The following is a 26,530-nucleotide window of genomic DNA, read 5'->3' on the forward strand; positions in this document are numbered from 1 at the left end:
TTTTCTATCATTGCTGAATTCTGCACATGTTTTTTTTCCCCAGTTAGCTGATAATGCCACAAGGGAAGGTTCTGCATCTTTTCTACTCTCCATCGCTCCTGGCGTAATACTGTGTGCTTTAACAAATGCTTGCTGGAAAACTCTTTCCCCAGGAATATTAAATAACCAAGGCTGGCATTTAGTTCAACTGTATGGCATCCTTGACTCCTTAAGATTAATTTTTTTCCAAGCTCTCTATTAGCTGGAGAATGCTTTCTCCAATTGAACTCTCCTGCAGAATCTCTAGGGAAAAGGAGGCTGGCCCACCGCCTGCTGTATCCCACCCAGAGTGCGTCTGAAGAGCCCAGGGCACACCCTGGAGCACCATTTGTAAACCCAAAGGGCCTCTGTACCAGGTAACCTTGAGGCCAGCAATGACTGATCATGAAGGGTACCTTGGGAACATCAGCCGATATCCCAATGTCAGATTTTGCTCTAAGTGAGGTCAGTTAGGAGGCTTTTGTAGTAGTTCAGGCATAGCCTGATGGAGACGAAACTCAGGCAAATGGAAGAGAGGAGAAGATGAAGGAGCAGCTTCACAAAATACAACTCTCCTACAAACTCCGAGAACTATTTGGTTCAAAAGAACCTCCCCCAGTTCCTCCAGGATGAGCTTTTCAGGAAAAGATCATGTTGATTTTTCAAGCTCCATCCACTGGGAGAATATCCATTGGTCCGTTCTTAGGAAAGCTCGCCCAGCTTGTCCCCTGGCTAAATTTTTAGATCACTGGAATACTAGTGCTTTCCTCTAACTAAATTTACTGGAAGTTCTCCCAAATTCAGCTTCCCATGATAATAACAGGAAAGAAAACTAGGGAGTCAATAAATTCTGGAGGAAGAGAAACATGGCATTGAATTGCTTTTGACTAGGGAAAGAGTTAACACACTTAGTTTTCCTGCTCAGAGGGAAAACATATTCCTTTATTTGTCTCCAGGGAAAACGATACCCCAGACATTCTTAATAATTCATTATCATTTTATAGTTGTGACTTTCTATTTGTATCTAACCTAAATACAGTCGCAAAAAATTTAAATCTTAAAAAAAAAAAAGCTGGTTTTCTTGAAAATATAATAAAGGACAATTGTTTGTAATGTCCTCAGATAATGAACTTCCATGTACCTGACGCCACTACTAATCTTTTCTCCCCCGTGGTGTTTACTACTCCAAATCCAATTAACCTTTCTTCAAAGGTCCTGTTTTATAACCTCCTGCTATTTTTAAATAACCGTTCTTCACTGGTCATGCAGAAAAGGCAAAATGGGCAGTACCCATGTGTGGGTGTTCAGAAAGCAGAGGAACTCCCCATCATATTCTCTCTCCCTTGGTATTAGGGGTGTGAGATTCTCAAAGTGCACTTGGACTTAAGCAAGACACATGGACACATGCACTGTGCTGTCACATTGCCATGCCTCATCTAAATCCTCCCTCTTGCCCTCAACAATTATGCCCAGCCGAGGTTTAGCTTTACACTTAGAACCACTGTGACCCCAGAGTCACTACTATTACTGCTATCTTGTGCTGGCTGCTTCATTCATGAGGTAAGGAAATAATAGTGATGGGAGAAGAGATTTTTCTTTTCCCCAGAGAGATCACCATGGCAATGACATAAAGAGGCTAGGCTTTTAACCCTCACTAGGAGCCAAAAAGAAAGGTTTGCCTCTTTTGCGTCAGTTTGTACAATGATGCAAAGCTACATTAGATCATTCATGTGAAATCATTCAATTATGGTCAATACTGCTTTCATGAAACTCTTCCCCATCCCAAGAATGAGGTGTGCAGAATCATTTCATATTTGTTTAAAAATAGTCCAGCTATCATGCACAAAGAAATGAAACTGTACTCTTTTTTTTTGCAAGACACATTTGTTTCTTCCTGGTATACCTCAGAAAGTCCCACTTACCCAGTTTCTTGGCAAGCTTGGCTTCTTTCTTGGCATCCACCATCACAAAGCCTATATCTTTATGTTCCAGGACCTGGGCCACAAGCTGAAGGAGAAGACAAGCCAGAGGGTGAGCAGACCGAGGACAGAAAGATGGCAGAAAACATCATGGGATAATATTATGACGTAATAACAAGAGGATTTTCCTCCATATGTTCTGCTAATCTGACCAATTCAAGCAGCATAAAGGGATTCCATGCTATCCCCTCAGCAGAAGGATGGTTTAGCAGAAGGCTGAGAACCAAAGAGAGAAAATGTGAGAATCCTAAGATACAGGATTTGGAAGACTATGTCCACTGTCCCATACCCTTCTCTGCCCTCAAGGTGGATAAACTTTGAATTGGGGAGGTAGGACTCAAACAGGAAGCCAAGAATACTTGGATGACCATGGATACATGACAAGGGGCTCAGAGCCCTTCACTAGCCACCATTTGAACCTGGAGTTAGGTGGCGGCACAGGAGTTCACAATGCACCCTGTGTGGTCACTTAACCGTGCCCCATCTAAATCCTCCCTCTCGGTCTTGAAAAAACTGAGGAAGACCAGAAAAGCTGAGGAAAACAAAGGAGACCGGTGTACCCAGTACCCAAGCACAGTTCTTAACCCTCAACCCCTGGGCTTGTGGAGTAGGAATGTGCACTGGGTGTGTCTGTCCGATAGATCCAAGATGGCCCCGGAAGTGTTCCCGTAGCCCACAGAGAGGAAGAACCAGTGGTACACTGGAATAGAACCATCAGCCACAACAGGGAAGAGGATGCAGCAGTGTCCTAGGGGGACAGATGGCTGGGAGCTACTCTGGGTAGATACCAGCACAGATGATGATGTCAAGCGCGGGACTGGCATTGTGTTAACCTCCCTGAAACTCAGTTCTAAGGAAGCAGGGAGGCCCTGACAGACTGAGGTCTAAGTCCTGCCATTTGACTAATGGGGGCTTAAATAGAAACAGTGGAGAAGCTACCAGAGAGATCATGAAATATTAATATCACTTTTCTTTAAACTTTTTAAAAAAGGTAATTGTAAATTACCGTGCACTTCTAAGAAATAATACAGAGATCCCTTGTACATCCTGGTTTCCCCCAAAGTAACATCTTGCAAAACTGCCATACAATATTGCAAACTAGACTTTGGCATTGATATGGTCAAGATACAGAATATTTCTGTAACCACAAGGACCCCTCATGTTATCCCTTTGTAGTCCTATCTGCTTGTTCCTGCCCTCATCCCCTTCCTAAAAGATTTCTATAACCTTTTCACTTCAAGAATGTTACATAAGTTGAATCACGAGGTATGTAAACTTTTTGGATTATCTTCTTTAACCACCATATTTCTCTGGAGATTCATTGAGATTTTTGTGTATATCAAAAGGTCATTTATTTCTTAAAGTGCTCCATGGTATAGAGGTACTGCGGTTTGGTCAATTATTCATCCATTGAAGTACATCTGGGTTGTTTAAAGTTTTTGGCTATCATGAAGAAAGCTGCTACAACCATTAATGCACAGGTTTTTTGTGAAGGTTGGTTTTAATTACTCTAGGAAACATGTTTAGGAGCGTGATTGCTGAGTACAGTAATTGCATGTTTAGCATTTAAGGAAACTGCCCAACTATCTAACCAAGTGGCTGTCCATTCCCACCAGCAACGTAGTGATGATTGATCTAGTTCTTCTACATCTTTGCGAGCATTTGGGGTTGTCACTATTTTTTAATTTTAGCCATTTTAACAGATGTGTAGTGACATTTCATTATGATTTTAATTTGCATTTCCCTAATGTCTAATGAGGCTGAACATTTTTTCATGTACTTATTTGACATCTATGTCTTCTTTTCCATGAAATTCTTTTTCAGGTCTTTGCCTATTCATTAAATGGGTTGCTTTTTGATTGTTGAGTTTTGAGAGCTTTTTAATATTAGCCGTTTATCAGAGATGTGGTTTATGAATATTTCTCCCGCTCCATAACTTATCATTTTTAGCCTCTTAATAGGGTCTTTCACAGAAGAAAAGTTGTTAATTTTGATGAAGTCCAATTTATAGGTTGGGCCTTTGGTGTTAAGTCTGAGAACTCATTGTCTAGCCCTGTACCCTGAAATTTTCTCCTAATTCTTTCTCTAAAAAATTTTTGTGAAAAAAATTATTTATTTACTTGAGAGAGAGAGAGAGAGCAAGCAGAGGGAAGGGTAAAGAGGGAGAGAGAATCCTGTAGCAGACTCCCCACTGAGCAGGCAGTCTGATACAGGACTCCATTCCAAGACCCTGAGATCATGACCTGAGCTGAAATCAAAAACTGGATGCTTGGGGGTGCATGGATGGCTCTGATGATTAAATGGCTGCCTTTGGCTCAGGTTGTGACCTCCAGGTCCTGGGATTGAGCCCCATGTCAGCCTCCCAGCTCAGCAGGAAATCTGCTTCTCCCTCTGCTTCTGCCTCTCCCCCTTGCTTGTGCTCTCTTTCTCACTCTCTCCACTTAATAAATAAAATCTTAAAAAAAAAAATTGGATGCTTAACCAACTGAGCCACCCAGGTGCCCCTCTTTTTCTAAAATTTGTATATTTTTAATTTTACTTTTCATTTCATGATCCATTTTAAGCTATATTTAGGTAAAGTGTGAAATTTATGTTGAAGTTCTTTTTTTTTCTGTTCAATTAACTATTGTTAAAAAGTCCATCTCTCCTCCATTGAATTGCTTTTGCACCTTTGTGCATATCAGTTGACATAATTATATGGATCTACTGCTGCTTTCTCCTTTCTGTCTGCCAATATCACATGGTCTTGATAGCAGTAGCTATAAAATAGACTTTGAAGGTGAGTAGACTGCCTCTTCCCAGACGATTCTTTCTTTCTTTTTTTTTATATAATGTCTACACCCAACATGGGTCTCAAACTCACAACCCCAAGATCAAGAGTTGCATGTTTCCCTGACTGAGCCAGTCAGGCACCCCCACACAATTCTTTTTCAAAATTGCTTTAACTAGTTTAGTTTCTTTGCATTTCCATATAAAATTTAGAATAATCTTGTCTATAGTTACAAAAAATATTTCTAGGATCTTCACAGGAATTGCATTGACTCTTTGAATCTGTATGTTAACTTGGGGAGAACTGACATATTTACTCTATTGTCTTCCAGCTCATGAACATGGTATGCCCCTCCATTTAGTTAGATGATCTTTGACTTCTCTCACCAGCAGTATGTAGTCTTTAGCATACAAGTCTTATGCATGTTTTGCTGGGTTTATACCTAACTATTTAAATGTTTTGAGTGATTTTTAAATAGTATCTTATTTTAAATTTTGATGTCCATGTGTTTATGGCCAGTAAATAGATATAGAATTGGTTGATGTATGTTTGTCTTGCATCTTGCAACCCTGCTGAACTATTATTAATTCTAAGAGGTTTTTGTTTTGTTTTTGCAGATTCTTTTGGGTTTTCTATGTAGACAATTGTGTCATTTACAAATATGGACATTTTTTACCCCAATCTGTATACCTTTCATTTTTTGGTGTTCACTTACTGCACTGACAAGAACTTCCAACATTATATTGAATTACAAAAGTAGTTAAAAGTGGACATCCATGCCTTGTTTTCGTTCTTAGGAATTTGTCTACTTTTCCTTTCAGTTCTATCAGTGTTTGTTGCACACATTTTGCTATTTTGTTCTTTGGTGCACATAACTTTAAGATTTCTTGTTTTCTTGGTGGAGTGACCATGGATCTATTTGGCTCTACAGTCTGTGCTATAAATCCATTGGCTTCCTCTTCTGTGATTGCTTCTCTCATTTTCTCTTCATCCCTGTCTCCCTTCACTGTTGCCGGCATCTGTGGCTTCTCCCTTAGATTTCCTTCCTTGTTATAACTTCTTTGAGGACTTTCTGTGCCCATCCATTCTTCCCTTCTTAACCTTCTCACAGGCTCCTCATTCTCTTTCTTTCTCTCTGCTCCTAACCACTTCTGTTCCTTTAAGGCTAAGCATATTGGTCACAGCTCAGAAGCTGCTCTGTGGAGTGCCCTTGGTGACTACGGGTTGGAGGGGCAGGCCACAAATGGCACCACCTGCCCCTCAGGCAGTTTTCTCTCCTTTCTTGGATTTTGACCAAGACTAGGGAAGGCTTAGGATGAAAGACATCATCATCAGTGTTTATGTGATGACTCATCTAAGCTCTTCTGCAATGCTTAAACAGGCCCATCTTTCTGCAAAGTCACTTGGCTTTTGTCTACGGCCTTCAATTTATTAGACAAGGTCATTTCTGAAATGTAGACATAGAAGCCACTCTGCCCTATTTAGTGCTATCAAAATGTTGATGTAAATGTTCCCTTGTCTATCATTCAAAAATAATGATGGTGAGACCTAATGGCTTTGTGATATTAGTAAGTTTCCCTACTCCTGGAGCATGAGCCTCTAGCAGTGGTTCCTAAGCAGCAGCATGCATTTAAATCACTGGCTAAAATGAGGCTTCCTGGGCCTCCGCACCAGAAACTAGAGAACAGAGCTGGGGTGGGGTTCAGAAATGTATGTTTTTGTAAGCCACACTGCCACACCCATTGATTCTGACACAGCAGATCTCAGGCCACACACCACACTGTAGAAATCACTGCTATAAAAGATTGTCAGTCCATCCAAAAGTGATACGGTATCATGTTTTTCAACTGTGACCCTCAGGCCCATGCTTGGCTCTGTTGACCCCTCTACCTTAGGCACAGGAGAGAAATGTTAATTACAGTAAGAATATAAGTGATGAACTCTGAGAACTGAACAGAAGTTTTACCCCTGACCTCTCCTAGGCATACACCACCATGTTTTGTTGGACTTTAGGTCGCTGCAAATGCATGCCTCCCCTAGGCATGGAAAGCATGGCATCTATTACCTTATCCGTGTTTATATGTGACTTTTGAACCCCTATGAGTGAGAGGTGCTGTCTCAAACAAGCTCAGCTCTGTTTCTTGGGTTTCTTGTTTAGCTAAGCATAGTCAGCCACTATCCTAAAAACAGATGGACGAACAGAGTTTGTAGTCACAGATGGGCCAGAAACGCATGTTAGCTGAGACCTGTGTACCTCCTCCTTGGCAATCGTAGGTGCAGTCCCTGCAGTGTCCCGTCACTCTGCCCCCCAACCTGATTAGGCCCAAAGCCTGCCCACTTGAGCTCTGTCATCACTCCTGTCAGTCCCAGCAATCACCCCCATGGGCTGAGCCAAGGGTGGCCAGGGCTGGCGGCAACCCAAGAGAAAGCAGTGAGGCTGGATTGGGGGAGAAGGTCTGTGGTGAAAGACTGGGCCCTCCCAGGCTGAATCCTGACATGACCCAGGCCCCCCAGGACCAAGAATCCCTACCGAGCTGATGGGACCAGCCAGACTCTCCAACTTGGCTCCATCTTGTCTCCGCCTTTGCTCTGATCTTAAATCTCCAGCTCATATATTCCTTTCTCCACTCTCCTGCTGCCCAGTCTTACTGTGCTCTCTCAGTTGCTGCCAGCCTTGGCACCCCTGGTTGTAAAGCCAGCTCCAGGCTCATCTTTCACTCCAGCCTCCTTTCTGTGAATTCCGAAGCCCATGGCAGGGGCATGGCACTCTGACACTGACTTTGCAGTCATTAGAGTCATGTATAAGCCTCTTCTGCAGGGTCAACCTTTCCTCCCTAAGGACATCAGGCATTGTGTCCTCTGGTCTCTCGTGTAGCAGCTTAGAGACTCAGCATACTTTGATGAATGGATGGACTGGCCCAAGCACTTTCTAAGATCAAGGGATTTTGAACCAAAATAGGAAGAGGCGATTGTCACTAATTAGAGTGATTGAGTTACAAATATGAATCAGAGAGAAAAAAACAGAGTCAACATGTCTCCTGAATTCTCAGAAAACTGGAATATTCTTTTCTGATGTGATTACAGTTTTCCCCTGTTGACTTATAATCTTTTCCCCACTAGTTTTGTTTGTTTGGTTGGTTACTTCTCAGATGGTCTTATCTATTGTCTTTCCTAGAGAATGGGGTTGTCACACACAATGGGGTTGGTACACAAAGCCTTGGGTACTGGCGCAATGCTCATTCTTTCCAGAAACATTAGGATTTGCTTTGACCCCAGATGATTATTTTGACTACAAACTAACTTTACAAAAAAAAAAAAAATACTAGATTATTTGCATAAGTCAGTGTAAATAAGTAGATATCCGTAGTATACCCTCTCTCTCTCTCTTTATATTGCATCGTATAGGTATTTATCACGCCATTGTTATCTCTACAATGACGGAATCAAAGTAAATCTCATCTTTAAATGAATAAATGAATCCCATCTTCAAATAGTTTAGCCCAGTGGTTAATAATACAATGCTTGGTGTCAGAGACCTGGATTCCTGACTAGATCACAAGTGCTGGGGTACTCTGCTACAAAATATAGACAATAACAATATTTATTTCACAAGGCTGAAGATTAATGAGATAATGCACGTAAAGTTGTTGACACAGTGTGGCAGTCAGTAAGTGCTTAATAAATTTTATTTTTTTTTCTTAATATTATGATAGCTGGATACGATTCTGGACCTAGTGCCAATTCAAAAGAACCAAAGCCTAATGTATTGGAATGGAAAGAAAGCAAAAACTATTCATCCAGGACCTGCTATGATCGAGGTCTGTGCTCAGTGAAAGTGTGTAAGATACAGAGTGTCAAGAACTCTGTGATTTCATTAAGAAGGAAGCTAATGAAAATTAACTGGTAGGTACAAAAAGACAAAAGGTAGAAAACAAGGGTTATGGAGAATTAGAGAGAGAGAGAGAGAGAGAGCTCATGGGCAGGGAAGTCAAATCACACAGAGCCTAGTGGGCAGTGATAAGCAGTGTGGATTTACCTTCCGTGCACTCAGAATGAAATCTAAAATCCCTAACATGGCCAACACGGCCCTTCATGGTGTGGCCTTCCTGCCTTTCCAACCTCATTTGGGGCCACTCCACCTCTTACTTCATACACTCTTCCTCAGTGCCTCAAACTGTCAAGCTCTTTTCTACCCTGGGAGGCCTTTGCATGGGGTGTCTGTTCAGCAGTACTCCCAAGCCCTAGGCTGGGCACCGGCTGCAGTTGCCTGCAGGGAATGCCTTGTTCTACCCACAGAAAGGCACTGCAGGTGCTCTGCTTCCACATATGCCGTTCTCTCTTTCTAGAAGTCTTTTCCTTCCATTTGTCACCAACTCCAACTATCCTGGAAGTCTACACATAAACGTCAGCTCCTCAAAAGACATGCCCTGACTCCTCGTCTGAATCAGGTGCCCTTTGTACTCTTGTCTGAGGCATGCTATAATTTTCCTTTACACCTCTTTCTCAATTTGTAAAGGATGCCTTGACTTATATAATCACTATACTTACTTATTTGATAGCTGTAAACAAAGTGTCCTTGTCTGTTTTTCTCCCCCTGCTCTCCCTTTGAGTAACTGACCAGAATGGATCTCAAAAAATATTAATTCCTTGCCTTCAGTACGATCTCATTTGAATTGTAGAATCTAAAAACAAACAAAATAAAAAACAAAACCAAATTCGTAGATACAGAGAACAGATGAGTGGTTGCCAAAGGTGGTGGGGGTTGGGTGAAATGAATGAAGGGGGTCAAAAGGTACAAACTTCCAGCTATAAGAAAAGTAAGTTCTGGGCATGTAATATACAGCATAATAGGCAAGGTTAATAATACTGTATTGTATGTCTCAAAGTTGCTAAGAGGATAGATCTTAAATGTTCTCATCACAAAAAAATTAGTAACTATGTATGGTGATGGATATGTTAGGTAAAGTTACGGTGGTGGACCATTTCACGATATACATAGGTATCAAATCATTACGTTGTACACTTTAATAATATGTATGTCAGTTACATCACAATGAAAATTGTTTCATTGAAGTGGGCCTGGGTGGCTCAGTCAGTTAAGCCTCTGATTCTTCATTTTGGTTCAAGTCATGATCCCAGGGTTGTGAGGTAGAGGCCCAAACTAGGCACAGAGCCTGCTTAAGATTCTCTCTTTCTCTCTGCTCCTCCCCTGCCTTTCTCCCTCCTTTATTTAAAAAAAAAATTATAATAAATTTGTTTCATTGAATATTTTCATAAAATAAAAATAAGAAGATTTTAAAGCCATCTAATGACATTAACTGATAGAAATGTTATATTACTAAATTCACCTGTAAAATGAAGAAGTGATGAACACTGCCATATTTTTGTCCTGTCATTTAAATCCCAAATTCATAGGATGAACATCCAACTCCTGATTGCCAAGAAAATCTACTTTTATAGATCCAAAAACCCGTCCTGAAAAGAATTATTACTCTCTTTTGTTTCTGTACACTGAATATATTATGATTTGCTATCCGCATGGTATATGAAGTAGTCTATAAATTGTAATTTTAAGGGACTATGTGCCTCTTGTAGGAACCATCTTTACAGCATAGTGTGAAAATTTTTAAATTAAGCAATTTCACATGGAAATTGAGGTTTCAAACTTTCCTTGAAAAATCAGAAGAACTGGAACCACATTGCTACTTTGCAGTAAACTGAAAACACAATTAGTTTCTCAAGGAAATGAATGAATGCAAGAGGATACTACTTGGGAGAGGAGAGGCCCCCTAGACCTTGAATGGTGGAGCTGCACGTGGATAAGCAGAAGCCAGCCCCAAGGGCATCTCAGGAGGACAAGATGGCAGAAGCAGAGGTTTGGAGATGCAGATGTGCAGGGAGGGTATGGAACAGAGAGGTTATCTGAGGTTGCTGAATAGAGTGGTGTATTTAAGGCATACAAGAAAAAGAGGGTAGGGGTGCCTGGGTGGCTCAGTGGGTTAAAGGCTGTGCCTTCGGCCTAGGTTGTGATCCCAGGGTCCTGGGATTGAGAGCCCTGCATTGAGCCCTCTGCTCAGCAGGGAGCCTGCTTCTCCCTCTCTCTCTGCCTGCCTCTCTGCCTACTTGTGATCTCTGTTAAATAAATAAATAAATAAATAAAATCTTTTAAAAAAGAAAAAGAGGGTAAAGGATTTGAATATGAGGAGAGTGGTTCTGAACTGGGGGTATTTGGGTAGGAGAACAATACAGCAACCGGAGTTGGAGGAGGGTCTATTCTGACCGACAGAAGGGAGAGTGCAAAGGAAGGGTGACCAGCTGAGAGGCTGATGCGTTGTCTGGGAGAGGACAGGTCTCAGACTGAGGTGGTGGCAGGGGATGGAGGTAAAGTAGGAAATGATGTTCCAAGTGTAGAGTCAGTCCAACTAGAGCTCTTCCGTGGCTTTGGAGAGAGAAGGGAGGGAGACCTCACAAAAAGAGGAGGCGAGATGGTGCCAGGGTCCCCAGCCAGGGAACGAATGGAAGAACGAAACACTGACATCAGCCAGACCCGGAGGCGAAGTTCTCCGTTTCGATTTCGATGCAGTGCGTTCATGGCAATCCAAGTCCTGCCAAGAGCTGGAGGTGTCAACCTGGTGCTCGGGGGAGGGGTCTCAAAGAGAGAAGTGGAGGGGAGAGAGAGGTGGGGGCGGAAGGGCAGGTAGCATCTTCAGGGAGGCCAGGGTGTGAGAAAACCACAGGATGGGAAACTGGCCGTCCCACAGGAGGCAGGAGCAGAAAGAGGAGCGTGCCCTGGAGGCATGGAGGCCTGGGGAAGGAATCAGAAGACAGCGAACACAGTGTGGGGACTCCAAAGTCACAGCAGGGGAGAAGGCGCAGGTGGCCGGATCAGGGATATTGCAGGGAGTCATGGACAGTGGGACCACCACTAGGTCTCTCCTTTCAGGACTGGTAAGTCACTGGTGACCTTTCAGAGAGGAGCTGGGCCAGAAGCCAAAGCACTGGGAGTTAAGCATTTGAGTGGGTGGCAAGGACATGTTAGAGCAGGTGTGGATCCCTGGTTCAAGAAGTTTGCCCATGAAAGGCAGGAAAGAGTCATCCAGCCGCACCAGGGGGCACGTTCCAAAGGCCGTGTGACCGCTCCCCGGGCCTTGGGAGAGCAGATGCAGACCATCAGGACCCTGTGTTTGACCCTCCAAGTGCAGTCCCTTCATGGCACCCCTTACCTCCCGGGATGGACTGAGGAAAGCTCCATTGGTGCCACATCTCATGGTCAGAGGGAAGGTGGGGAAGGCATGGGGAGGTTCTGTTAAAGGGAACTGAGAGTTGGGGTTGGGGGGTACTTTCTGCAGGGTCAAGAGTCTGAAGAAAATGGAGTACTGAGGAGCCTGGGGAAAAAATGTCACAGGTCTTTGCTCAAAGTGAACATCCCTGAGGCTGGTCATTAAAAATATCCCGGCCACAATGCTGCTCTTTCCTTGTAAGCCAAAAAGCACCCTGTTTTCACCCACTATCCCTCATACCATCTGGCAACGTGTCAAGCCACTCAGCAGCTGTGTGTCCTTCCTTGAAACTGGAGAGCTGACGTTTATCCCCAGTAATCTCCCGGCACTTTCTGCCACCTGCAGATGAGGCCCAGGCTATGTATAGCTGGGCGTTGGCACGTGATGGCTCCATGCAGGAGGAAGGCGAGGGAGTGGAACAGCTATTTTACGAGATGGAAGTAAATATTGGGACTTCTTGAGGCTGGAATGGGTGGCCTCCGAGAGAGCTTTAGGGGAAGAGGGAGGCTGTTGATGGTTTCTACTGGTGTTCTTAGGCTCTGTCTTTTGTCAATGCCAGGGACGAGACCCAAGAACCAGAGCTGTGTGTTCTTTCCACCATGCTGAGAAGCAGTGTAACAGTAAGAAAAAGAGCACCCATTGGGTGTTTTCTATGTGCTAGATACTGCTCCAGTCCCTTACACAGATTATCTTAGTGGATCGTCCCAAAACCCACAGAAAGCAGAAGTTTGTAGTTGAGGAAATGGAGGCGTAGAAAGGTCAACCAACTTGCCCAAGGCCACACAGCACTAAAGTAACAGAGCTGGGTTCCAACCTGACACGGTGGCTCCATTTTCAAAGATGATTTATTCATTTGACAGAGAGAGAGTACGCACAAGCAGGGGGAGCAGCAGGGGGAGAGGGAGAAGCAGGCTTCCTGCGGAGCAAGGAGTCCAAAATGGGGCTTGATCCCAGGACCCTGGGACCATGACCCGAGCTGAAGGCAGATGTCCAACCGACTGAGCCCCCCAGGTGCCCCAAAGCGTGTGCTTCTTTGTGAGGCAATATTGAGGGATGCTGTTTATGTGTCATGTTCACCTTTTCCTGTGAATACAGGAGATGCTCTCGTTTCCTTCATAAATAAATCAGAAACGTGTGGTCAGATTCGTTTGGGGTCCTGAGCCAAAGTGGCCGTGCATGTGGGTGTGAAGTAGAGGCAGGTGAGCGTGTGAAGGAGTACCTGGTGGCTGGCCTGGTCTGCCTCCTGCCCAGCACACAGCAGATGGTGAGGAGAGGCCTGCCTGGCGTGGGGCAGTGGGCAGCAGGCAGACACTCCTGGAACAGGCTCCGCGGGCACTCAGAAGCGGCTTTGGCTGGCGGGGCCCAGCACACTGCAAGATGGCGCACTGGCCGTCTTCCCACATAGCTGTTCAAACAGAAACAGCTTATCTGGATAAAACTGCATCCAGTTGCTAGAAGAGGGAGCCTCCAAGGCTCTCGGGTACAGACTCAATGCTTTGGAGGGCTGGCTTTCTTGGTGGACAAAGTCACCTTAGATGCTAAGGCTGAGCTGTTAATGATATGAAAATCCTCCAGACCAACCAGAGGTGTCCAAACTATAAAAAAAGGGGGCTGCTGTTTTGAAAGAAAAACCATGTGATTCTGAAACATCTTATCCCTGAATTTTTCATCTTACTGCTTCATCTTATGATAGTTTTTTTTAAAGATTTTATTTATGTTTTTGACAGACAGAGATCACAAGTAGGCAGAGGCAGGCAGAGAGAGAGGAAGGGAAGCAGGCTCCCCGATGAACAGAGAGCCTGATGCAGGGCTCGATCCCAGGACCCCGGGATCATAACCTGAGCCGAAGGCAGAGGCTTTAACTCACTGAGCCACCCAGGCGCCCCTTATGATAGTTTTATAGTGGTGACTTTCATGGTATCTCATGTCTCCACTTAAAAAATGTATAGCATTGGTAGAAGGTCTACCTAAGGGATATCATGGCCAGACATCCTGTTTGGAATCAAGTATTGGACTGAGGAAAGAAAGTTCCAATGGTCTAAAAACGTCTGAATCAACAGTGGGTTTTCCATCTTGTAAAATCTCTATTAATTCTCTAGATGGAAGGAGAACTGGTCTCCTTCTGTCAATTCAAGCCACGATCATCTAATGGCACTTCTGTCTTTCACCATCTGCCCCTGGGATGTGCACAGTAAACTCTCATCAATTATTTGGGAGGCACTTGGGCTCTAAGGAGATCTGCAATTTCAGAGCGGGCATGGGTATACATTGTCTGAGAGAGCACTGGTTCTAGGGGAGGATTCATTCCCACAGCCAAACCAAAATAAGCCTGACCTCATCTGATTTTACAGAGGGCAGCAGGTGCAAGTTTGGAGGATGCCATTTTTGGGCCGTGAACAGTTGGAAGAAATACCTGAATCCTATTCTCTGCCCACGCTTCCCACATCATTCCATCTGTAGATTTACTTGACTCCGGCAACTTCATTTTGCCTTCCTCTCTTGGGGTTTAGAAATGCAATCATAGGGACATTTGCCAGTGCTAAATAGGTCTGAAGGCAGGGTCAGCCTTGCAGAGCCTAGAGGTTTCTGCCCACGCTGGATAGATACTTGGGACTGAGTGTCCTGTGGTTTTGTTTTTTTTTTTTAAATCAGTTTTACCCATTTTTCAGTGGGATGAAGCAAGGATGACAAAAACATTCCTGGATATGACAGGGTCAATCTAATTTTATACTTTTCCACTCAATGTTTCTTTTTTTTTCCAATTTATTTATTTTCAGAAAAACAGTATTCATTATTTTTTCACCACACCCAGTGCTCCATGCAAGCCGTGCCCTCTATAATACCCACCACCTGGTACCCCAACCTCCCACCCCCCCGCCACCTCAAACCCCTCAGATTGTTTTTCAGAGTCCATAGTCTCTCATGGTTCACCTCCCCTTCCCATTTACCCAAATTCCCTACTCCTCTCTAACGCCCCTTGTCCTCCATGCTATTGGTTATGCTCCACAAATAAGTGAAACCATATGATAATTGACTCCCTCTGCTTGACTTATTTCACTCAGCATAATCTCTTCCAGTCCCGTCCATGTTGCTACAAAAGTTGGGTATTCATCCTTTCTGATGGAGGCATAATACTCCATAGTGTATATGGACCACATCTTCCTTATCCATTCATCCGTTGAAGGGCATCTTGGTTCTTTCCATAGTTTGGTGACCGTGGCCATTGCTGCTATAAACATTGGGGTACAGATGGCCCTTCTTTTCACGACATCTGTGTCTTTGGGGTAAATACCCAGGAGTGCAATGCTTCTTTTAATTAATTTAACTTTAAAGAGAGATCAAGGAGAAATATATTTTCCGTATACGCAATAGATTTACCACTGCTTGCCTTTCCTTCCCTCTCTTTTCATCCTTCCATTCATCCATCTTTCCTCCATCCCTCCATCCACCCATCCATCCAGCGTTTGCTGGATTTTTATTAAATCCCAAGTAGGCGTGAAACATTAGCCCATTTGCTCACACTGTTCATTTCAGTTCAACCTAGTCCGACTGTACAATTAAATGTTGCTCAAGTATGGGTAAAAATCCTGAATACAAACTAAAGACACTTGTCCCTTTCTAAGCTGGCACTGCTTACAAACACGAAGCAATCCCTCTCAGCTGTTCCTTGGTGTCATGGAAGGACCATGTCCTTTGGAACCAAACAGATATGAGTTCAAATCCTGCTCTACCATTTTATAGCTTTGTGACTTTGGGCAATTTCTCCTCTTAACTTTTGGGATAATTTCTTTGCATGCATTGTGAAAAAATGCTGTAAGAATTAAGTAAAATAATACACATAAAGCACCCATATCGGGTATGGTTTATGGTAAATTTATAGTAAGTGCTATCTCCCTTCTTCTTCTTCTCTTCTGTTCATTTAACATTCACTCAACAAATGCCACTGGGTGCCCACCATGAGCCAGACACTGATGTAGATGCTGGCATATGGCAATGGAGGGAACATTTTGCTCTTGCCTGTATAGATTTTACATTCTGTAAGGGTGTCAGACAGTGGGCAATGTGTCAGCCTACTGCTATGGAGAAAGAATAGGGAAGAGAGGTTAAAAGGAGTGCTCAGAGACTGAGCTATGTAGGAGGTCAGGCAATTAACTTCTTTTATAAGGCGCCTTTTAAACAAAGAACTAAAGGAAGTGAGTTCTTAGCATTAATAAAAGAAAATCTCTTTAGCCATAGGGTGCCACGTCACCTGCATTTTATTGTTTTTTTTAAGACTTTTTAAAAGATTTATTTATTTATTGGGGGGGACAGAGAGCGAGGGGCAGAGAGGGAGAGAGAGAATCTTCAAACAGACTCCCCGCTGAGCTTGGAGCCTGACCCAGGGCTTGATCCCAGGACCCTGCGATCATGACCAGAGCTGAAACCAAGAGGCAGCTGCTTAACTGACTCTGACTGAGTTTCCCAGGCACCCTTCCCCTGCATCTTGTAAGGAAGCAGGTATGAACATGTGATGGATAAAGGAATGAATATTTCTCTTTGGGTGGTCACAGGGCCATTTCACATTATAGAACACTTACTAGATTGCTCTAAGCAGATTTCCCATAGTTTCCTGTCAAACACTTTAACACCCATACATACAAACCCGTTAGTATCCCGTATTCTCCAGGGTTCTCCGCTTTGCCATTTCTTTGTGGAAAAGGGCAATGTGACATAGCAACCAAATGGATGATTTTTTTCCTTTCTGAAGGTACATTCTGTACCCTGCCCAAAGGTTACCCTCTGATCTGGCCTCAGAAAAATCCATAATTCCACTGGAAACCTCTCAAGTAGGATAAGACTTCCCATGGCCCAAATATCCCCTTTTAAGGAGGTCCAAAATCTTAGTCCTTGGATGTGAAAGGGGACAGTGGGTGAATACTGGGGCTTGAGTCCTAGGGCAGACCTGAACCCCTACAACCCCAGAACCAATTTATGGCATCAGTTCAAACCAGAGCTATGTCAACAGACCAAAGATCAACCAGTTGGAACACGATTCTGGTCATCTGGAAATTTTCTCTAGCCCAGGAGACCACTGCTGTGCTTGGTAAACTCTAACCCACCTTGGAATCACTTGCAGAATCCCATTTAAATGTAACAAGCTCCCAGGTGATGCCTTTGCCGCTGCTCTGGGGTCTGCATTTTGAGCATCAATTCTCAAGTGTCTACAAGTGTGGCTGCACATGAGAATAACCCACAGAGCTTTTAAAAACTGTTATTTTAAAAACATCCCTTATCCCATCACCAATTTAATCAGTATCTGGAGGGAGGAGATCCAAGCACCAGTATTTTTTTTTTTTAAAGATTTTGTTTATTTGACAGACAGAGATCACAAGTAGAGAGGTAGGCAGAGAGAGAGAGAGAGAGGGAAGCAGGGCCCCCACTGAGCAGAGAGCCCCATGTGGGACTCGATCCCAGGACCCCAGGATCATGACCTGAGCCGAAGGCAGCGGCTTAACCCACTGAGCCACCTGTCGCCCTCGACCCGCAAGGACGACAAGAAGCCCCGGTTCAGATGTATCTTCTCTCTCTCTATTTCCGCAAGTCTACACACTTATATACGTTTACATGACCAATCAGTGAACAAGGTGACCAATAAGGGGCCAAGCAATGGGGAGAACCAATGAGAGTCCTGTTACTATGCTGATTAAATTTGAAACAGCCAATGACTATGTCCTCCTTTAGGTGGGCTTCACCAGAAAGTTCGGTGTTCACTTGCAGCGTATTTTGCTGGCAGTGAGCCAAGCGCCATCTTGTAATGGTGGGGACTTTCCCGGCCGGAGGCGGTCCCTGACATCCACCCAGGCACCCCAAGCACCAGTATTTTTAAAAAAGATTTATTTGAGAGAGAGAGAGTACACAAGCAGGTGGTAAGGGGTGGGGGAGGCAGAGGATATGGCAGAAAGAGAATCTCAAGCAGGACCCCCCCCCTCAGCAGAGAGTATGATGCAGGGCTCTATCTCAACCCCAAGAACATGACCCTGAGATCGTGACCTGAGCCGAAACCCAGAGTTGGATGCTCAACCAACTGAGCCACGCAGGCGCCCCAAGGCACCAGTATTGTTAAAAATTCTTTGGTGATTCCAATATGTAGCCAAGATTGAGAACTGTTGCAGTTAACCTAGAACATGGTCTAAACTTCAAGCAACAGGTGAAGAGAATTAGCATTTGATAAGCACTGGGTATATTTCAGGCACTCCTTTAGGCATTCTACATAGATTAATCTCCTAGTATCAGCGTAATAGTAATCAGCATAACAAGATAATATCTGATTCTTGTACAGGCTTCTTACAATTTTATAAGAAATTTTTATTCACATGCATTCCATTTATGTCTTTTAACTCACTGGCTGAAACCACATGATTGGTTTAATAGATGAGCGAAATGAGGTGCCTCTCCGTGACTTGCTCTGGATCAAAAAGCAAGTGTGAGAGAATTTCAGGCACTCTGAACTCCAGTTGTCTGCTTTTCCTGAGCATGGCTCCCTCATCTGAGGTTGGATATAAGAGGCTGGGCATGCTCAGAAAGAGCACGAGAGTCACGTCAATGACATTGGGCACACTGCAGGGTCTAAAATCTTGTGCCACTCACTCCCAGCCAGAGAGATTTCACTGATATGCAAACTGATTAGGAGACTAAGTGCTGAATAGAGAAGGGAGCTCAGTCTGTTAGGGACTTTAGTAGACTGGGAGCTGCAGTATCAAGAGACTTCCTTAAGTAGCAATAGAACCCAGAGCCCTACACTGACCAGGATTCTGATTCTTGATTCTGCTACAGATGGTGGAATCAGCCTCCCCCACCCCTCCACAAGACATAATGAATAATCTGTGCCAGAATCACCATCAAAAATTATTGGAAAATAATCTGCTTACCGGCACTGGAAAATTGGTCATAACAACAAGCTGTCTTCCTACTAGTAGACAGGGCATTTCCAATCATCTTATGTGATGATGTGCATTCAGTATCTAAGAGGGCCTGGGAGAGAGCCACCAGGAAGGTTGTGTGTGGATGGCAGCAACTTTAATGCGGTGAGCGGAAGTGGGACCTCTTAAGCAGGAAGAACGGAAGGTCCCTGCAGGGGGACGCTCAGGAGCAGCCTCTGACCTTGCACCCTAGCTAAGGTCTGTTGAAAAATACTAGGAGACTTGGGTCAACCTGGCATGCAGCTAGCAGGATGCTGTGGCTATTCCTGCAAGACCACAAGCTGCCTGTCCATCTAAGAGACCTAGCTCATCCTAAACAACTGAAGCGGTTGTCAACTGCTCACAGTGAGGAAAGCACAGCTCGTTCATCTTCTGTTCACTGACTCATTCATTCATTCATTCATTCACGTATTCATGCTGACGTGACTCAGAGTCTGGTAAGGGCAGTGCATATTTGATCAACTGATAGTTCTGTTCAGGGATTCACATTACTTATTTTCAGGCTCTAAAACATTCTGTAACTTGCCTGACTAGATCTCCCATGGTTTCTCCTAACCCAATAAATGTGTATTGATTACAGGTTGGCCTATTCACTCGCTCCCCCAAAACACACATACACAGTTAATAGTATCATCTTTGAACATGAGATGTGATATGGAATGCCCAGAGATCCTGAAACCAAGGTCCATGCACGTCTCCTTTCTCCTTTCCTTCTAGAGGTGCTGAGGTAGCAACACATCGTTTCTATATGGGCACGAAGCTCTCTAGGAAAAAGTTTCAGTCCTCTTTCCTTTCTCCTTGTTCAGGCTGGAATGCTGTTTTCCTGGAAGTGGAGTGGTGTAGAGGAAAGGCAGTGGGCCTTGGACTTGGGGATAATACCCGTGTGAAGGCAGGTGAGGATAGGAAGAAGTAAACAGTTCCCATACCTGCCTGGATGTTTAGAACGCCAATCCCAGGGAGCTAAGGAACTCCTAATGTGGAAGCCATATTGCTTATGCACAGCCCCCTCTGCCATCCTTCTGCCTCCTTCTGCTGTCCAGTACGTTCACCCCCAAACCATTCATCCAGCTGTGTTTTTGACTCACAAGCCGATTTTGGTCCTTGCCCATATCAATTTGATTCCAATTGCTTTTTTCCACTTCCTCTATTATCAAGTTTGCTTTGAATTCAGGTTGCCCTCCAGAGGTTTCCAGTCCAGAGAGAGAACTTCCACGTATGTCTCCGCAGAGAGAAAGAATAAAGTAGAAGGAGCTGGAAGGAGACTGGAAGATCTTTCCTCAAAGATGGACGGCACCAGAACTGAGAATGTGGAAGAAGCCCAGTTCATAAATGGTGTGGGCAAAGTGGCTGAGTATATCAAGAACAGACTCAGCAAAGTCGTGGAGATCAGAGGGAGAGCTGCACATGGGGGAGGGCAGACATCAAGAATCTGTGAGCAAGGGCAAGTCCCCTCTTCCCTCTGGGGCTCAGCTGGCTGAGAATAAGCAACATGGCACCATGTTATCAGTCCTGAGCTCTCTGCAAGTGGCCTGGTGTCCTCAGTCTGTAAAGTGGCAGGGTTAGGGTGGGCGGTATCTAAAATGATGACTGTAAAGGGGAGCACCGGCTGCAAGCTGACAATATTTGTCAAAGTACCTTCCGTATGCCTGAACCACGCTCTTGCCAGACTAACTCATCATCACACCACCACTGTCTCCACTTTACAAAACAAGGAGCCTGACCACAGACTTCCTCCTTGGGAACTGGACTTCGAATCTATCTGATTCGAAAGTCCATGTTTTAGAGCACACCACCTCTCAAGCATTCTAACCCAAGAGAGGTCAGTGACATTGGAGGACTTTCTCTGGCAACGTTTGTGGAACACATGATAGCAGCAATGGCTTGCATTGCAGTTTCAAGGGGGGAGTCAAAGCCAGAAACAGAAGAGCAGGGAAGAATCGGAATCATTGGGCAGATCCTCCTCTTGGGTCTGAGTCCTATGATGCTAACAGAATCTGGCCTCTATGGCGTAACTCTGTGTACTGTCTTGGCTGAAGCTGAAGGAAACATTGTATAAAATTGCAACTAAATGGTGTTGACACCTCAACAGAAAACTGGGGGAAAGTCAGAAAATTAATTCATGGGAGAAAAAAATGTAAATGGCAGGTAATTTTATGGGAAAATCCCAGTTAGCTAAAAAAAAAAAAAAGAATTTTTTATGAAACTGTACAATGAAAATCTAAACAAAGATTTTTAAAACTCTGAAAATTGTGTCAACATCCCAAAATAGGCCACTTATCTCAAAAATATGCATGGTCATACAATGGAATGCTAGGCCAGCATTAACATTACGTTTGCCAAGAATATAACACTCTATGATGACAGAGGAATGCTCACAATATACTGAAATTTAAAAAAGGAAACAAAATTATATTAATAATACAAAACAACTGAAAAATGTATGTTTGCATATAGACAGAAAATATGGGAGAGAAATCTCTCAGTACGTGAACTGTTTCTTTCTGGGTGGCTATTATTTTTGTCTTTGTTTTTCTTTTCCATGTATTCTGACATTTCTAAGTGAGTATGTGCTCTTTGTGGATGAAATGCCAAACCAGGAATCGGGATTACCAGCTGGCTGAGTCCCATCACTACAAAGCCACAGCTCTGAAGTAAAGGGTTCAGAGCAATCTAGATGCTTCTTAAAGACAACATTTCATCAGACATGGCATTCATTCAGCAAGCCTCTACAGAACACCTTTACCGAACTGTGTACCCCACACCGCCCCTGGTGCCTTCCAGAGCCAGACCCAGCCAAGCTGGACAGCAGTTTGAATTTGGTGCCTCCTGGTATCATGTTATTTGCACTTTTTCTGCCTAAGCTTTTAGTGACCTTACATTCTTTCCCTTTATCAAACCTTGTTCTCACTCAGAACTCAAACTTGGTCAGAGGCAGGTACAAGTGATTGGCAGTATTTTAAAGGATCTGCCCACAGGGCTTTAACCAAGTAGGGACAAAAACCCTACCCTAAAAGAATGAGGCCATCACGGCCAAATTCTAGGAAAATTTGGTGGGGAGATCCTTGAGTGTTGTCAGAATCCTTCCTCCTGCAGTTCTTCCCCAGCCCTTGCTTCTTGCCTGGTAAATTCCACTCATTGTAACAAACCAGTTCTTCCTTGTCATGCCTTCCACTTCTCTCCCAGAGAGTGGGGCTCTTGTTTGTGCTCTCAGAGAACCTTATAAGCCTCTCTATCATTACAATGAGCTCCTTGCACTGTAGCTTTTGTTTGCCCTTCTTCCATAATGGGCCACGAGCCACCCAAGTGTCTCCTTTTCCTGTATCCATAGTATCTCTCCCCTGCCCAAACCCCAACCTGCAAGTGACAGATGTATGTGTGACTGATCAGCATTTCAAGACCCCAAGTCGGTGAGTGCCTCCTCACCCTGCAGACAGGGCTGTTGCTGGGTCTTTTCATGGTCATCCCTAGAGTGGCAGGCAAAATCCTTTCAAGTGGCAGGAGCTATGGTCAGCTTCTTTAGGTTTTTGTCAGAACGGGGCACCCCTTACATGACAAGTTATGAGCTCCTAATCCCTAAAATTCTCTTAGGTGTTTTGGCTGGTGGTGGGGCAAGGAGGGGAATGACAGCTCATCATTGTAGAATGCAATCGGTTTAATGGGTTGGAATCAATATTTTTTTAATTGAAAAAGATCAAAAATAGACAAGAACAGAACAGAATGAAATAGAAGAAAAAGAATTTTGTTAAAAATCCAAGTATTCCCCAAACAGTAATAGTCCCGTGAAATCTGTGTTTCCTGTGTGTGTATGCATGCATATGTCCATGAGCACTACGTCATAGTGAGTTACGATAGAAACGTCGGAAACTACCTCCCTGAACAAGTAGGAGGAAAGGAGTCCACTGTCCCTGCTCTGTCTGCCCATGCCTGAGACCTCATTCCTGTGGACATTCTCTGGGAGCTGCCTCCTCTTCTCTTAGCCCCCAGCAGCCACAGCCCCGGCACTGGCAGAGGATTTCCCTTAAGGCAGCTTGCGGGGGTGGGGGGGGTCCAGGGAATTAAAAGGACAAAATAACTGTTTTGATGAGGAGGGAAATATAGAGGCTTACATCCCTTTCTTTCTACCCATGGTATTCCCAGAACCATTTTTGTCCTGGACTCTGAGAAAGAGTCTGCACTTGACAGGTACCCCAGCAAATCCCCCTCCGCTCCCGGGTCATCACTAAGGAAGCAGGGACTCTTCCCTGGTTGGGACAGCTACGTGACTGGTATCCTGTTTTGGGATTGGGGGGGAGGTTGCTCTGTGCTTCTCAACCCTGTTGCTGATACAGCTGGCCTCTCCAGGCCCAGGCCCATGGGCGGAGCAACTCTATTTAAGGCAGAGTAGAAAGGATCCTCAACAGGGTATCTAGCAGCTAACTAAACATCATCTTATTTGGTTACAGCAGCAGTGCAATGCAGGGGCTAAGACCACCTTCACCTGCACTGATTGAGTGACCCTGGGCAACTTACCCTCTCTGTGCCTCAGTGTCCCCTTCTGTAAAATGGGGATAGGAACTATGCCAATGTCATAGAAATACTGTAAGGATTCAACATGTTAACATATACAAAGTGCTTAGAGCAGTCTCTGTACACAGTGAGCATCCAATAAATATTATTGTTATTTAATTATTTCTTACATAGGTATAATGATTGTTTTTCCCATATTTATAGATAAGAAAAAGAGACTCAGAGAAATTAAGTCCCTGCCCTATATCATGTGCCCAGGAAAATCAAAGCCAAAATATAAATCTAGATCTCCCTGACTCCATGTTCTGTGTCCTTCTCCTCCTCATGATTCCCACCTCAGCTTTAGCAGCCTGTGGGACATCGCCTATGTCCCATGGGTCTCTGCCAGGCACTCTGGGATCAAAGGTGTCTGAAGGGATGGTGAGCCCAGGGGAAAGTCCTTTCTCAGGTCTACGTGGCCCTAGGTCTTTGGGGGAGATATGTTCTTGAGGGAGTGTGTGTGTGTATGTGTGTGCAAGTGTATGTGTGTGCGTGGGTGCACATGTCTTTTAATATGCCAGAGATCTTTACTCGTATTGGCATTCTTTCTGAGTTACAGGCTATCAGACAGTGACGAGAATGTGGGGTGGAATCCTTATGTCTTCAAAGAACTTCTTCAGAAAAGTGTCTCTTGATAACTGAGTAGGGCCATTTGAAACAGAGATGACGATGTGAGTATTTCAGGGGCTAAGCAGCAGCTATGCTGTATGTCCTGGTTTCTTCCAGCCTCTGATATTCCCATATATAGTACAAAGATCTAAAAACTGTCCCTGCTTTCTCTTTGCTTGCAACCCACAGAGGGAACTGAATTTCCACTTCCAGCCCCCGGGATAAGCCTGAGGAAAAATATGGTGGTAGTTGTGATATTTTTAAAATGCTTAGCTTTTTGTCAACCCAAGCTCTCTGTAATAACCACGCCACCATATAGAAGAGCTCTGAAAATAGCTGTTTGTATGATCAAGAGACACTTAGGATTCTCAAGTACTTTTTAAATTATATTTTATAATATTTGAGATGATTTTCATGGAATTTATTGGTATCTATTTGGAGGGATTCAAATCTACATGTGTTTGATATATGGTAACTTTGTTAATCAAAATATTTGATTCTTTTGAGCTTTCTGATATGCTAGCTAATAAGCTGCTATAATTCTCAAATAGCCCTGTCCCCAGGTTTGTGCCTAAGCTGGGCGTGGGGCTGCGAAGGGATCTTGGTGACTACTAGAATTCCTGGCATTCACAGGTGCTCCTGAAGTGTAAGCAACCTTACACTGTCCAGAAGGTGTTGTGGGAATTGGCCCTGGAGCACTCACCAAGGATTAGAGAATGCACCCCCATGCCAGGCTTACAAACTGGCCACATAATACAGATAAAATAAGAACTGACTTCAGCATCTGCCCTGAACACACACCAATAACTTTCTGAGGAAAAAAAAAAAAAAATCCCGCTAATGAACGTGTAACTACAGATCTCCGCATATGCATACTGTGCAATGTTGACCGAACCCAAATCCCTAGTGGCAAAGACCACTTTGTGATATTCCCCATCTGACCCATGTGGAGAAGCAAGGTCAAATGCCTCCTGTCTCTCCAGAATCATGGGGAAACTTCAGGGAACGGAGAGGGGGAAGTTAGCACACCAAATGGAACCCACAGATCATCTCTGAATTGCATTTCAGCCAGGCTTTTCAATGATAGATTTAACATCGACTATTGCCCTTGAAAAGTCAAGAGGACCATCAGGTGACAGAGTTTAAATCAGAACTATGCGTTGTGCAACACATCTGACTGTCCCCATTTTAGAAGCCGGGACCCACACTTTGCTCTTCCCACAGCCCAGCTTTGCAACAAGGATATCTTCAGATTCAAACCAGACTAAACTGCAGCTGGACTTCAGGACAGAGTCTCCACACCGGTGTTCCCACCTCCCAGCCGCTGGCCAGCCCATGCTCCCTGGGACAATGTGGTGAGCAGGTCCCCAGCTTACCTCGAGCACAATTTCTTTCAGTTGGAACTGTTTCTGTGCGACTTTGTCTGAGGACACTGCCTCATGGTAGTAGAGGCAGAGCACATCATATTTCTTCAAAACCTGCTTGAAGTTCTTCTCCGTGAGACTGACCACGCGGTCCTTGCCATCATATGTGGGGAAGTTGAGCCCCTCTTCTGCCTGGCAGGAGGACAGCAGATAGACCCCCACGATGAACAGGTGCACTCTCTCCATCTGGGAGAAGTTTCGTTTCACTTTTCCAGGAAGCCTGAGTGCGGGAAAGCGGCCGGAAGACTCCAGAGGACTGGCTGAGAGAAGTGGGGAGCAGAGAAGTAGATTCGGTCCCTCCCCTCTGTCCCTCCTGGGCCCGAGGACCAACTCCCCACCTCCTGGGCTCCAACCAAGCAGTACTCTTGGGCTCAGGACACACGCGTGCGGAGACTGAGGGCCAAGCTGAGCGGCCAAGCCCCAGATACCTCGCATAGCTCGGCCCAGCCCCTGTCTCATCAGGAACTCCATTTTTAGGATGCAGTTGTTTCAGGCTAAAAATAAATCATGCGATGAATAAAAAAGTTAGATATGCCTCTGTTGAGGGATTCGCTGATACAGTCTGTCAGAGGGGTAGGAAGGGAGGAGGCAGGAGGGAAAGAGGAGAATGTGTGCACCAGACATAAGGAGGCCAGCAAGGTCAAGGAAGATAAAGAGACTGAAGAAGGAGGGAGAGACGATGAGAGGGGAAAGAGATGGGACAGTAGTGGGACAAGTCAGTGAAGACATTTGCACATACACAGGGCCACCCAGATCTCAGATTTGTTCAACTACTATGGGGAGAGTATTCAGCCTGTCCCCTCCAGGCTGGACAGGCTACTTGTCCCCTAACACTGCTCACACAGGAGCCAAGTGCAGCCCCGAGGTGAGCTTCACATTCTGCACCTGCCTTTCCCTGCCTCCCATCCTCTCTTCTTGGGAACTTGGCCCTGGCTGGCCGCTGTAC

At 44.5% G+C, this 26,530-nt stretch overlaps 1 protein-coding gene across 2 annotated transcripts in view; it reads right to left on the reverse strand.

Moving 5' to 3' along the window:
• Positions 1-26,055, reverse strand: part of CASQ2 (calsequestrin 2) — a 61,722-nt gene extending 35,667 nt beyond the window's left edge. Inside the window, exons 1-2 of one of the 2 annotated variants that reach the window (XM_044238982.1) lie at positions 25,537-26,055; positions 1,941-2,025 (exon numbers count right to left, since the gene is read on the reverse strand). In XM_044238982.1, the coding sequence (XP_044094917.1) occupies positions 1,941-2,025; positions 25,537-26,055 (604 nt within the window). The remainder of the gene's footprint in view (positions 1-1,940; positions 2,026-25,536) is intronic. The other variant, XM_044238983.1, reaches the window with a different exon arrangement.
• Positions 26,056-26,530: the final 475 nt, after the last annotated feature.

The sequence above is a fragment of the Neovison vison genome, chromosome 2 (genome assembly GCF_020171115.1).
Source record: "Neovison vison isolate M4711 chromosome 2, ASM_NN_V1, whole genome shotgun sequence".
NCBI lineage: Eukaryota > Metazoa > Chordata > Mammalia > Carnivora > Mustelidae > Neogale > Neogale vison.